Source organism: Eurypyga helias, unplaced genomic scaffold, assembly GCF_000690775.1.
Source record: "Eurypyga helias isolate BGI_N326 unplaced genomic scaffold, ASM69077v1 scaffold3037, whole genome shotgun sequence".
Classification (NCBI taxonomy): domain Eukaryota; kingdom Metazoa; phylum Chordata; class Aves; order Eurypygiformes; family Eurypygidae; genus Eurypyga; species Eurypyga helias.
Genome location: NW_010263503.1, coordinates 6,562 through 20,513, shown reverse-complemented (window position 1 = coordinate 20,513; position 13,952 = coordinate 6,562). Strand labels below are relative to the sequence as shown.

Genomic DNA, 13,952 nt, shown 5'->3' with positions numbered 1-13,952 from the left:
GAAAGCTTTTGAAACTGAGAATCACCAGGGCAGCTCGTGGCAGTGGGAGGCCCATGCTGTGTGGTCAGGGCTGGCATTGCCGGTGCTCTTAGGGGTATTGCTGGCTTTGTTCTGTGAGGGGAGCAGGGAAGGGAGCAGGAGGTACAAACCCGACGGTTATCGCATCTGAAGGCAGCTAGTTAACGTACCAATATGCTTGAAATCTCCATGTTTGTGACTCTCTTCTGTTTAACTGCGTGTTTCAGACAAGGAGCAGCACTGAAAGAACTGTGCTGGGGGGCCTGAGGGCAGGAGAGTTAACGTCTGGCTTGCTTTCACAATGACACAGTTCACGTCTATTAAACAGTTTTGGTTTACGCTGCCTTCCTTCACAAACGGATTCAGTCTTGTCCCCAAAGCAGACGGTGCACAGGCAGATGAGGGCATTAGAGGGAAGAGAAGATGAAGAGGAGACTGGGAAGAAAACAGTCCCTTCTGGAATTAAATGTGGAATGGATAGGGGAGGGCTGGTTGGGAGGCAGGCAGGCGAGGATGACACTTGGCTTCTGAAGTTGAGTTTACAGCACACTTAAGCACCCAGTAGTGACAATGGCAATGCCATCCAATAATGCTGTTAAATACACAAGAACTGAACACACGGAAATTACCCAGCTGTAAGAGGCTCATGATGAAGCCACTGTCTGGAATAATTAGCCCTCCCAACTGGTGAGATGCATGGTCATTGTCTTCCCTGCCCTCCCCATCCCCTTCACTCCAAATAAAACTGCTCCCCATCCCCACTTCTGTTGAGGTCCATATCTCATAGCCGGGGGGAGCTTGAGCCTGTCTTTATTCCTTGCCTGCTTGCCATGGCCCTGATCTACCCCAGAAGAGCTGGAGTGCTACTCCAGTCGTAATTGGCAGGATCAAAGCCGCCTGGGGTGCATTAGCCCTGCTGCTGAAGGATAGGCAGCGGGTAGAAAATAAACAGTTTCGGAAGCTCTGGGGACGTTTAGCTGTGTTGCAGGCGGTGGGAAAGATTTTGCTCTTGTAAGCTGTGCGCTCAGGCTAGGGTGGGGGCAGTTTCCTTTGGCAAGTGATGCTTTAGCTGCAGACACGCACAACAAATGCATTTTAAGGGCTTTTGTCTGTTTGTCTCTTGGAATTGTTTTGATGCTAACACACGACTGTTTTACAAGTATGGCAATCCTAATCTGTTAATAGGTTTATATAGAAGAGTTGTCAGAATGTATCTATAATGAAGCAGGGGCGGGTGGAGCAGTCCAACAGCTGATCTGCAACAAAAATCTTAAGCAGCTTCTCCTTGACATTCCTGTTACTGAGGTCAGGCTGTAATTTATCTGAAGATGGTGACAACTGAGCAGTATCACAGTGGTAACATGGGGGAGATTGAGACCTCTGAATGTCTGGGCTGATTTCTGCTTGCACTGCCTCTGTCTGGGTGATGAAGATTTGCTGTTAGCTCTACCCGTGATCTCTGTGTCCTCCGCTGAACAGAGAAAAAATGGAGTGTTGGGAAGTTCTCTCCATTCTTTTATGCTAACTACAAAGAAAGAAACAGTTTGGGATTTAAGCAAAACAGCCCAACTGACTTTGTGTCAGTGGAGGCACTGGCACTGGGGGTACTGGGGGTAGCTTTGGGAACATCCCATCACCGCGGTGCTCCTCCTGCCCTTCGGACAAATCCATGTGCTCTGTCAGCCAGAGGTACTGCTGCCCTCTTGTCTTGGGTGCGTGGGGAGGGAAGGCAAGCCTGCGTGAACGTAGCCTGCAAGAAAACAGATCCTCAGGTGGTGTGCTACGTTCCTCCAAGCAGTGCATGTTTTCCCCTTTCTGTGGTGCCTCTTTGTAAAACTAGAAGGCGATACACGAGTGTCAGGTAAATATAAATTAATCTGTGTGAAGTTCAGGTTAGGTTTTTTGATAGAAGCGTGCTAAGTGTTTTACCGGTAAGAGCTGACCCTGTGATTGATGTGTAGCTGTGTACAAAGGGAGAGTTTGTGTAGGCCTAGACAAACACTTGTTCTATATTAGAGTGTTCTGCAGGGAGGCTTGTTGGTTGCCATAAAAGCACTATTTTTAAAGAACAGATGCTGCAACAGTGTGCAGTTAACCCTTCCCACAGTCAGCAGCAACTGTGTGTCCTTGGAGAACACGAGATCATTGGAACAGAGATAGTTTCCTCTGCATCTGCATAGATAGGGGAAAATTGTCAGCCTCGGAAGCCTTTGGATACGCAGCATCAGGTCTACATTCGGAATTTGTGTCTGCAAATACCCTGGAAAGTGACTACTCATCCCTGTAAAATTAACCTTCACACCATGTATTGATCATTTTGTACACCTCTCCATCCCAATCCTTTCTTCTCTGTCCCACTTTTTAAGGAACTCTTCAGATCTGGGACCTGCAGTTCTGCTTTCTTTATCAGAATCATCTCACTAGACTTGCCAGGTCATTGTTTAAGTTCCTCCCATAGATCAGCTCTTGCTACATTTAATTTTACTTAGAATCTAATTTCTTACACCTCCTACGTGGCGAACACAGCAGCATAGAAACCAGCCGTAGTCACAGCCCTGCAGGAGTTCGGTTTTTCTTCTTGCCTTCCCTCCTTCTGCTCCCTATAACCGGAACAGTGTCTACAACAAAGAGGAGTCAGAGGTCAGGTTTAGATGGACTGTACATATGGACATCTTCTCTTGCATTGTGTCATATTGTTCAACTGAAGCTGACTTCTGCTGCAGAATTTAACACAGGAGAGAAATATTAGTCAGCAAAAAAGGTCATTGTCATATGCGTGTGCCATCAGGCACTTCTACACACAGTACTTGCTTCAGTATGTTAATCCTTTAGGCTCTGCAGTCTGAATGTTTGTTGATGAAACATTAGATCAGTATCCTCCCAGTGTGCAGCCAGGCAGATGTTTAGAAGGCAGTCCTCCCTCCCTTCCTCCCTTTTTAGGAAAGAAGTGCTCTTTCCCAGCGTAGGGGTGTTTGACACTAATGGCTATAAATCAGTTTGAAGATAAAACCACATCTCTAACTAGTTAGAGAAAAACAGTTAATGGGACATGCAGTAGCTGTGGCAGAAATTCAGATTCAGGATGAGAAACTAAGTGCTGCAAAGCTATGGTTTTCACCTGAAGCAAGGATCAGTGAGAAATGTCACTTGTGTCTCCTGTTCTGCAGGTTGCAAAGCCCTGGAGGCATTGCTGAAAGTATTAGTGGAACTTCAGGATGAGCTGCTGTATCAATACCCAGGCACGAGGCATCTGGTAGATGGAAAGCAATCAAAAACTGAGAGGTAAATACCAAATAAGACCTCTCTGAATGTTTTGGTCTCCAACTCTCCGTCAAACAGGACAATTGACCATGCTTTTGGCTGTTCTCTCAGTTCCTGGTCTGTCTGGGTGAGAGACACTCTGCACAGATGACCTTTTGAATGCCTTCTGCCGGTGTGGGAAGTCTGCTTTGTAACCTTTCTGATAAAGGAGGAGGGGCTAAACCATGGGTCTTCTGGCATAAATACCACCATGGTGTGGAAGAAGCATGGGTGGTAGTGGAGGGGCCATTAAGGATTCACACATGTTGCATTAGAAGTGTAAGGTGTTTTTAGGTCTGTGTATTTTTGTTTTAGTGATGATGAAATCCCTAGCAGTAGCGATGAAGAGCGAGTAGATAAGGCTCAGGAGAAGAGGAGGAGCCTCCCCAAACGAAAGCTGAAGATGGAGGACTACCCAGAATTCATAGCCAAGCGGTATGCTGACTTCAGGACGTATCGGAACAACGTCTTGCAAGAGTGGCATGAGAAGACAAAGCTGGCATCTGGCAAAATGGGAAAGGCAAGTCTCTATGTGTGCTGACGTGCTTATTGTTTAGTAGAGATTTGTGGAACAAGTTGATTTGAAAGTTCCATGTCCTGGATGCTCCAAGTTAAGCTGAGAGTTACAGCAGTAAGAATTAAATACACAGGTACACACTTTTCCCCAACCATAAGTGAGTTTGGAGAGAAGCTCAGCTCTCCGATTTCAAAGCCATAAGCTGCTCTCTTTTGTTTCGAGCAGATGGCCAGGAAAAAGTTTTTCAGGGGCAGATTATTTCCCAAATTTTGGGAAAAACTCTTGGATAGTATTGGTGTTCTCCCAACCGGACACCTCATCATAGCTAGTCTCCAGCAGCAAGAAAGCGCTGTGAAAATGCCACTGTTGCAGATCAGCAAGCTGTTGTGTTTTATAAGAGAACCAGAGGCTTCTGTGCTCTCCTCCTCCACAAACTGTATGCTTTAATACAATGGGTAATCATTTCATCCGAAGATCCAGGGTCTCCTAACATCTGTGAGTTAGTATTAATCACTGAAAAGTTCATCTGAACCAGAACAGCAAAGGCATTTTATTAAGTCAGGCGTCAGGTTGCCTCAGGTTGGGAAGGGAGGGAGGGGGAGCAGCAAATAAAAAATCCTAGCAAAAATCCCTGCAACGAAGCCCAAACCCCCTCCTCTTGGAATACTGTCTGCTTATTCACTGACATGGAAAGATAGAGGAACATTGCTGCCTTGAGGAAAAGCTTTCTGCATTATCTGACACTAGTTAATGTTGTTGCAGGGTTTCGGTGCCTTTGAGCGTTCAATCTTGGCTCAGATTGATCATATTATGATGGACAAAGAGAGATTGCTACGGCGGACGCAGACCAAGCGATCAGTGTATACAGTGCTGGGAAAGCAGGAACAGGAATCTCATCCAGTCCCCGAGTCTTTGCCTGAAAATTCGGTAAGGGGATTTTGTTTATATAACTCATCCTGCAGAAGCAGTGAAGCTCTCTGCAAAACAATTAGCTTGAGTCTTTAGCAGGTAATATTCTTGTTTGTGAGAGATTTATGAAAGAGATATCTGAGTGTTGATTCCTGTAATGTAATGGCTAAGAAAGAGACGTAGACATTTCAGTTCCGGTTTTATGGTGTTTGCATTATCTCCTGTGCCAGTTCTTGACAGAGGAAAACAAGGTTTGGTCTGTGATTGTGCCCTTCCTAAGGTGTAGGAACTGATGCTCACTCAGTCTGCTTTTTGACATAGTAGCTACAAAACTTGGCTTTTATTCTGGAGGTTAGAATCTTTAACCCAGAAAGTCACTTCTAAAATCAGACTGCATATAACCTGTAGAATATGTTAGTAGTAAGTCTGTTATTAATTTAGTATTTAAGCATGAATAAATACTCAATTCTGAGAGATCATGTAGAATTACTGCACTTATAAGATATATTTTTGCCATTACATTAAAAATACCTTTAGTATTTTGCCAGGAAGACTTTGCACGGTCCTATTTATTTCCCAGTAAAGGTGTCATAAATCTGTTTTGGCTCTGGCAGCATTTCTGCCTTGCCTTTAAATGTATTCCTAGTCCCTAAAAACTTGTTACGCTGGGAGGTTTTCTCCATTTCTTCCTATCTTCAAACGTGTTTACAAGCTGCTGCATGTGATGTCATCTGAGCTGGGGACAGAAACGGGCACGTGCTCGTGAAATGAGCCTTCAGTATTTTCTTTGTGCTTATAGGAAGTCCTTCCTCAGGCAGATTCCAACAGGCACCTGAAGGACATAGATGAGGAGATATTTGATGATGATGACTTTTATCACCAGGTAGGTGATGGTAAATCTGTGTTGGGATTACGGCTGTGGTTGGTTTTTAATACTTCCCGAACTAATGCGCTCGGTTCTGTGCTCCAAACTTCTCTTAGCAGTGAAACTCAAGTTACCTGTTTTCACATCCGATATCTTTGTAGACCCCTCAGAGGCTTCACTCTCAACTACCAGTGTAGGGCTACGTGAGCTTAAACTTGCATTGTGGGTGTAACCTTTGCTGTGCTTGGGTGAGCCAGGGTTGCAGGGTAAGGTCTGTGTCTGTCCTTCTCGCTGGGCAACACTGCTGCACAAGAGAAAAATGACTGAATTCTCTGAAGGGGACTGTTCTCTGTGGGTAGAGTCCCATTATGAAAAACTATTCTAGCAGACCCTCAAAAGCACCGGAGTTACTCTCATCTCAACCTGAATCATCTCATCTACCTCCAGAATGAAAAAGCTGCAGGGCTTCTCTAGCACTTTTCTTGGAGTTGTGCCAGCTTGGATTTAGCCCAGCTATTACTGTTACTTGCAGAATTCTTAGAAACAAGGAATCTGCACCCAGTGCATGGAGACTGCAGCTTAGGGAAACGTTGTGTTTGTAATTTATTTAATAAATGACAGTGCTAGCATTATGAAGTACTGAAATTGCCATGTATTGAGGAGTATGATTCACTCTAAGTCTTTCCCCAGTGCACGAAAAACTAGTTTTGCTCTGATGATCCGCAGAGAGCTTTAACTTCAGGACTAAACAAATATCATTATATCATGAGAAAGGCAGAAAGTTCTGATCTGAATAGTTATTAGAGTGGCTAGTAAAGTGTTAGGGCAGTGGAAGAGAGCTGTTGCCATGTGACTCTGATAACTGATTTAACCAGAAGCATTTGCATGCTTTCAAAATTTGAGGTTTCTTCTACAGAGCCAGAACTAAAGATGAATAAAAAGATGTATTAAATTGATAATTCTTATCTGTGTTTTGTGGGTAGGAAGTATGGAGAACTTTAATGCTGCCTTTTTTTCCCCCTCTGAGGTTTTCTGCACACTTCCAACCCTACTGCTGTAGACATCCCAGAAGATTTTTGCGGTAGATCTCACCTAGTGCGGAGTTAGGACAATATGGATATTTAATGTTTGTCAGCGATCTATTCAAGGCAGCCTGCCTCAGAGCCCGGAATGTGTTCCAGGCTAGCTCTTCTGCAGGCTGTGTGTTTATTGTGAGAGCATCGCTGCTGGTATTGCTGTGAACTGAGCAGCATCTCTTGGGTAGGTGAAGATGCCAGGTTCATCTGCGTAGGCTCTAAATTGGCGATGGGAGGGTGCCTGTTGTTGACGGCAGTGGCTGAAGAGGCCAAACCTGTAATGCAGTGAGACAATACTGAAGTGAAATTTAGGGTCCAAGTGGACCAGAAGCCCAGCTTTGGGGGCCAAGTGGCCCTTAAGGACACAGAACACGTTAGTATCGCAGAAGAGTGAAGTAGTCGAGGAGAAATAGCGGTGATCGGCAATCTGTGGTCCTGTGCAGAGAAGGTGCTTATTGGCCATGAAATGTTAAGTTTTTAAAAGAAAAATAGCAATAGATGAATGGCTCGTCTTTACTTCTAATAACTTTAACTTCGATAAATAGTGATTTCAGAAATATGACTAGTCACAGCTTAGCTTTTCCCCTCGCTGGTTAATTGGGGTGCTGGGGTTAATCTAAATTAAAACTTAAACTAATAGAGGTCATTGAGGGAAGAGAATCACCTGAGTAAAACAAATGGGTCTGCCAGGCACAACTGTATCTTGGCCATTTCCCAAGAGGGAAGTGGCAGCAAATTGGAGTTGTTTCAGCATTCGGTAGAGGTGAAGGATGGGTGACACTGTTTTAATGTACGGCACCTCCGGAAACGTTCCAGATTGCATTTCTTGCTGTACCAACTGCTGCCTCCCGCGCACAGTGAATGGGAGCAGGATCAGCCAACAACATCTGGCAGCACAGCAAGGAATGGGTGCAACTTTCGAAACCCCATAGACTCTAAATATGGTGCTTAGCCTGGTGGAGGCTTTAATCACTTACCACTCTTTGGCAGCAGGCTACGACAGCTTATCCTAGCCTCGTACATCACGCACAGACATCTGCTGAGCCGCGAGGCAGCCACACATTCATTTTCCTTTCTCGCTTGGTGTGGGGTTTTTTTTTATCCTTCCCTCCCTCTCTCCCTCCCTTCCACCCTTCTCCTCTCCTCCCGTCCCCAATATGCTTCTTGGGAGAGATGATCTGTAAAGATTACTGCTTCATTGTGTGCAAGTAATTGTGGGGATGCCAGCCCCTTGCCAGCCACTGTGCAGCACCCGTTCTGCTGACCTGGTTAATGTCTGCTCTTGAGTGGGATTTGGCAGAGATTGGAGCTGAAGCCAATTCAGCGATAAGGCGAAAGAAAATGGCTGTATGTTTTCTGTCACCTCCCAATTAAATTGGTTTCATAAAGTGCTTTCCTTTATTTGTCGGGGGGTAAGCTGAAGCTGAGCGTCGCATTCAGAAAGGGCAGAGTGCATTACAATAGAGCGCTGACAGTACGGTGAATGTGTTTTCTTTCAGATGGGTCATAACTGTGCAGCGCCTTTGTGCGCGCGTGTGATTGCGTGTGTGGGTGTACATGCATAATAAAACGTGGAAAGGGAACTGGTTCTTCTGGAGCGACAGGCAGCAGTGTCTCTGGTTGTCAGAGCTGCGGTGGCTCAGAAACTCTGGGCCTGTTGGGAAGTCTAGGTGTGAATTCCAGCGGGCGCTTTTCTCTTCGTATTTAAATTTACATCCAGACTTAGCATCACATTCATCTTTTTAAATGGCATTTTATAATGGTTAGTTTATTTTGATTGCTGCTTACGGTTTATTGAAGGTGTATGTTCAGGTAAAAAAGGACAGTGGAAACCAACTTCAGTGTGAAATTAAGCAAGTGAAAATGGACGAGATCTGGTGAATTGCACAAGTTAGTGATAACAGAGTAAGTAGCTGTACACTTTTGTTATAGGTTACAATACAAAACTCTTTAATTAATCTGGTTTTCCTGTGGAAAAAACAATTTCCTTGTCCAGGTCTTGGTATTCGGTGGAATTCGCCATGTGGGACTGGTGGAATTATGCGATGATTCAGGACTTACTCTGTTCTGTCCGTTCATCCCACTTTGCCTTTTCTAATAGTCTTCACTTGTTTTATAAGCAGTTACAATGTCTATTCTGGTGGGCTATGTTGAATGGTAATGTAACACTGAGCTGAATAATGCAGGTGAAATATTCGTATTTGGGTTGCGCTGGGTGTGAATAGGTAAACTTTCAGGAAGATCCTCGTTGCTGACAGCAGTGAGAGCCTAGACCGTGTTTCCTTTTCTTTTAAACTTTCCTTCATACCTGGTTTTAAGGGAAGAAAAAGGTTTTTTATTTTTAGAAGTCATATTTATGTAGAATTCATTACAGCTGATATTGCAGCATTAAGACTTAAAATTCCAGCCTGCTACCACAGAGCTGCCGGTCTGACATGCTACAGTGGAGATTTTATTATTAGGTTGAAATACTCCTCTAGTAAAGGAGAGAGTGGAAATTGGTTTATTTCCAACAGGAATTAGGTTAGTGTTCATATGCTAAGCGTTCCACTGGTAGCAGCTCTTCCCAGAACAAATGTTCATCATTGATGGCAGCAGGTATGCCTAAGGAGAATTAGGAATATACATAATCCCTTTTTTTCTTCGCTCTCCTGCTCCCTCCTCCCCTGGTTTTGGTCGTGTTGTATGTCACCACATTTTATAACAACCCGCAATCACCAGTTTTGTCTGTGATCACCACAACTTCCAGAAGCTGAGCAGAGCCAAAGTGGTTGGGGAACATGCAGTGAGATGCTGAAGTTTTCAAACCGGGATGCCCGCAGTTTGCCAGGCGAGAATGCCACTAGGTTGTCATCCCTCAGCTGTGTACTGCGTTGTGTTGAAATGAGCTGTTACCCTCTGGGATTCACTCCCAAGGTGAGCACGCTTGAACAGTGAGGAAGAGGCTTGTTCCCTTCCTTATCTATACCCAAATACTGAGGAAATGAGTTGATCCTGTAGAAAACGTTGTTTAATTGTAGGACTTGTAACTTTATTGTTGTCCCTCACGGAGTGGCACTGCATGTGCCTGTGCCTGTGCCCGCTCTGTGGGACAGATGGGGTGTTTACAAGGGAGCAAGAGATCTCACAAGCTTCCTTTTTCCTAGCTTAGTGCTCACAATGCCTGCCTTAGTCTGAGCAACCACAAAGTGAACTTCCAAGTCTGAATCTCTTGTTTAGATACTTGTAGCTCAGTTTGTTTCCTTTCTGGGTTGTACTTGTGTCTAAATCACATTGTATGACTTGTTGGAAAACTTTATGGGATGGGGTAGATTCTACCTTGTGTCCCAAGCAAGACTTGGCCTGAAATAGTTCTGGGGCACATACCGTGGTTTTCTCTCCCAGGTATTTGATAATGCCATAAACAAGTAATTACTAATCCAGTGAACTATTAAAAGTCGATAATGGTGAAGAATAGAGAGAAGACTGGCTTCCTGACAAGCTGGTTTACCTTAATTAAACTGGTGAGTGATTAATACGGACAGCTGATCTTGTGGCTTTAATTAGATGCATTTAGAGTTTTGTGTGAATAAGAGATGTCTCGAACCATCCCGCAGGTTAATGGCAATACAATACTCTTATCACAGGCATGTATCTTTCAAATGGCTGGGTAGATGGTTAATAACATGTTTTAAAGCTTGGTTTGAAACTTCTCTTAATGGGTTATTAGAAAATATGCAAGTAAATGCCTATTTTATACAAAACTGAATTTTAATAAATTTTTTTTTAAAAAGAGGCTGTCCCGTGATTTCCTCTCACTGTTGAGGTTTTTACATTATAAATAGATTCCAGAAAATGAAAGCTTAAAAAAAGTATTTCAGGGGGGTTTAAAAACAGCATTTGAGCAGCAGTCTGGATTTACTCTGGTGTAGCTAGAAATTGCAAAAGGGGTTATGCTGCTGCTGTGTGGGAGCTTGACAGAGGGAAAGGAACAGCTTGTTTCTACCTCCGGGCAGAATGCAGTGTAAAGTGTATGCTGGATGAGCCCTGCACCAGAAGCAACCTTTTCACACTTTGTGCTGGTGTAAATAATTGTGTAAGTATGAAAAAGAAGGAAAAAATCATGTGATTGACCGTGTCTCTCCGAAGACCGAAGTAGAAAATTTAAGTTAGAAAGCATTGGAAGTACACTGATGTAATGCAGCTTTGTCAGCTGTCGATCAGTAGTGGAGTGACTTTGCATTTTCACCAGGAAAGAGGAAAAACGCTTGGTGTTTGTTGTTCCTACTCCTTTACTTGGACTTGACAAGTTGTACTTAGCTTCTCTCTTTTTGTTTCCAGCAGTGATTTGTTAAAGGAGTAACTGGTTTTTAAAGTGTTGAAGGATAACTTAACAATAATGCGTTTTTTCAGTGTGCCATGTTGTGTTGCGACTCTGTGAGGCAGGATGAAGGTAATTTGCCTGAGCTTTTGAAAGGGTTCTGTGTTAAAAGATAGCGGGGCACGGTTAGTAGACCTTCACACCACAATAATTGTTTGCCTACTGTCTCCAGTAACAAATACACATCTAGCTATGAAAGTCCACATAAGCAATTTGCAAATTTTTCAGAGTTCCTCACTAACAAACTGTGTATTTTTCTAGCACAAGCAGGGACAGAGTTTTCTGGTAAAGGTACGCAGCTCCTGGTAAACCTGAAGTCTGGCTTTGTCATACTCCCGTTGTTTCAGAATCCACAGACCGTCGAATCTTTTTGCGTTTCTGTTGCTTTCAGCAAATGACTAAGATGGCAGAAGCGGTACGAGGTTCTGCTTTTCCCTTGTTTTGCGCAGTTGTTTTAAAATGAACATTTTTGGCCCCTTGTTTGCTATTATTATTGGTGCAGGGAGCCCAGTAAGACTGTTCTGACTTCCTCACACCGCTGCCAGCACAACAGCTGGGCTGAGACTGCGTCTCACCCCTCCGCGGACCTGCCTCGGTGAATTCACAGGTAGCAGTGCCACTCGCAGCACAGAGTAGGTGGCTTTGATGCTCTGCAGCAGAAATGACCCATGCCTTTACCGGCTTTTCAGAAGATATTAACAACATCAGAGAAAAAGTGTTCCTTTTGTTCCGATTATATTTCTAAGCTTTGTAAACTGAACTGTTTCCTGTGGTATACTGTAGATGATCTTCTGCGAGGTACTAATTTGAATTGGTCTGTGAGGTCCAAGAAAAGTGAGCCTTTTGTCACGAGGCTCATTTCAGCTGTACTTAGCTCTTTGTCTCAACTGGAAATTCTTAGGGGTCTGCAAATCAGAAAGGTCAGCAACTGTAGCATTAGAAACACTGGTAGATAGTGCATGAAAATGAGACCCAACCTCTAAAATGAAAATTGACCTCTGAAATGAGAAATGAATCTCTATTACCCTTGGACAACACCCTGATGGCATTTCTAAATCCCTCTAATTTTGTACCATGTACTCTGAGCATCTCCTTAACTAGCACAGAGAGGGAGACCTTTTAAGGTGAATTCTTTAGAAAGCACACGTCATCGACTCCAGTGTAAATTTTAACAATGGCTTGGTGTCAGCCAGGGTGGGTGAATACTCACCGCTTTTGAAGCTCTGGCCGTCGGATGTGTTCTGCAGGGATGCTGCCCTGCTCTTCGTTAGCGGGTGCAGATTGTCGGCTCTCCCATGCTCAGGACACAGGGGGGAGAGCCCCTTCCTGACTGGCCCTCCCTGAACACGGCTTATGGGCCTTGGCAAACTGTGCAACCTCTGCGCGCTCTTCTTTACTCCTGTGGTAGGTAGACCTTGGTTTTGACTAGGGAGTCTGTTGGGTTGGTTTTAATGGAATTTGGGAGTGCTTCTTGGCTCCTGATGGGAAGCTTTGTGGAGTTCAGAAACACACGCAGGAGCATTCCTGGCAAGCATTGCTGCTTCCTTTCAAAGACAAATAAAACTTACTTCTTCTGCTTGCTGTTGCCCGTTGTCCACTTTGCATGCAGTTTGTCCTCCTGGTACCAGCTTTTGGTAGGAGCAGCTTGGTGTTGGTAGCTGAGCTGCAGGCGGCTGGATGTGGTTGCCGTTCGTTGCAGGTCAGCGGTTGTGTTCGTTTACGTGGGAGACTGGGCTAAGGTTTTTGAAGTTGAGGGAAGATGTGAAGAGGTGAAGGAGGGAAAGCAAAATGGATATCTTTCAAATCAAAGCCTTTTGATGCTGAAATTGCCTGACTCAAAACCCTGTCTTCACACATCAGGGCTTAATGCTGATAGTGATTTACTTACACTTCCTAGTTAATAATTAGACATTGGGAGACACTATATATCACTCCTAATGGAATATATGGGGTCTGATGAGAGTTTTCTGTTTTGACTAATAAATTTTAACCAGAATCACCAAGCTTAATAAAATATTACAGCTTCAAAAGTGTTTTAAGTCTTGTGCTGTGAAAACAGTGCTGCTTTATTCAGTAAATGAATTTATCATTCATTCTGTATCCTGAGCCCTAGCTGGCTCTGGAGCATGGGCTGAATGCAAGACTCTGAACTAGAAAGCGGAAAAACTAATCAAATCCTTAAAGACCAAAGGCAGCGAGGCAGGTCTAGACTGACTTTTTCAGTGGTAGCCTCTGGCTACATCCACGTTTATTTTAGTAACCATTGTTAGCATGATTTATAACTTTAGCTTTAAGACGTACACTATTTAGATGTAATACGATGCTTCGCAGCTTTTATTTCTATTCCCTAATTTCCCTCTTGTCCCTGCCTTATTTTTTTTCCCCTTCCTTCTCGTCTTTGTCTCCCTCTCCTCTCCCCAGCAGTGTCCCCAGTCCTGCAGTTGACGCTGCGCTGAAAGAACATTTCGCTGTCAGCCCCAAGGTCAACAAAACCGTGGCTGCCTCAACTAATGGCCGATCGGCTGGTGGCCTAGTTAGTGCAGAGGAGACGGCTGTGTGCAGGGCTTAGTCTCCTACTGCTGCACAAAGCTTTTCCCTGCTAATTCTGGGGAGAGGATCCTCTACGCAGAGGAGAGGACGTGCCCCCCAGCAAATAACGGGATCCCTGCTGTTGCCTTGCTAAGTGGCACACAGTTCAACTCCTTGCCCTTCACAGCTGTCACGGGCAGCCCTGCCTGGAAAAAGGAGAGCGATCCTGCCCGGCAATCCTGCCCGGCAGTCCTGCCCAGCAATCCTGCCACTTCCCAGGTGCGGCGTGAGCAACCTGCCCCAAACACGCATCTCTTTTAAGGCCTTGGTGGCACTCCTTAGTCTACCCGTCTGTGGATTTAGTGGGACACCAGGAAA

General features: G+C 44.5%; 1 protein-coding gene across 1 annotated transcript in view; it reads left to right on the top strand.

Moving 5' to 3' along the window:
- AATF (apoptosis antagonizing transcription factor) overlaps positions 1 to 13,952 on the top strand; it is a gene marked incomplete at both ends in the record, with an annotated part of 34,713 nt that overhangs the window by 16,079 nt on the left and 4,682 nt on the right. Inside the window, 4 exons of the mRNA XM_010156050.1 lie at positions 3,186 to 3,300; positions 3,634 to 3,838; positions 4,598 to 4,762; positions 5,544 to 5,627. Coding sequence (XP_010154352.1) covers positions 3,186 to 3,300; positions 3,634 to 3,838; positions 4,598 to 4,762; positions 5,544 to 5,627 — 569 coding nt within the window. The remainder of the gene's footprint in view (positions 1 to 3,185; positions 3,301 to 3,633; positions 3,839 to 4,597; positions 4,763 to 5,543; positions 5,628 to 13,952) is intronic.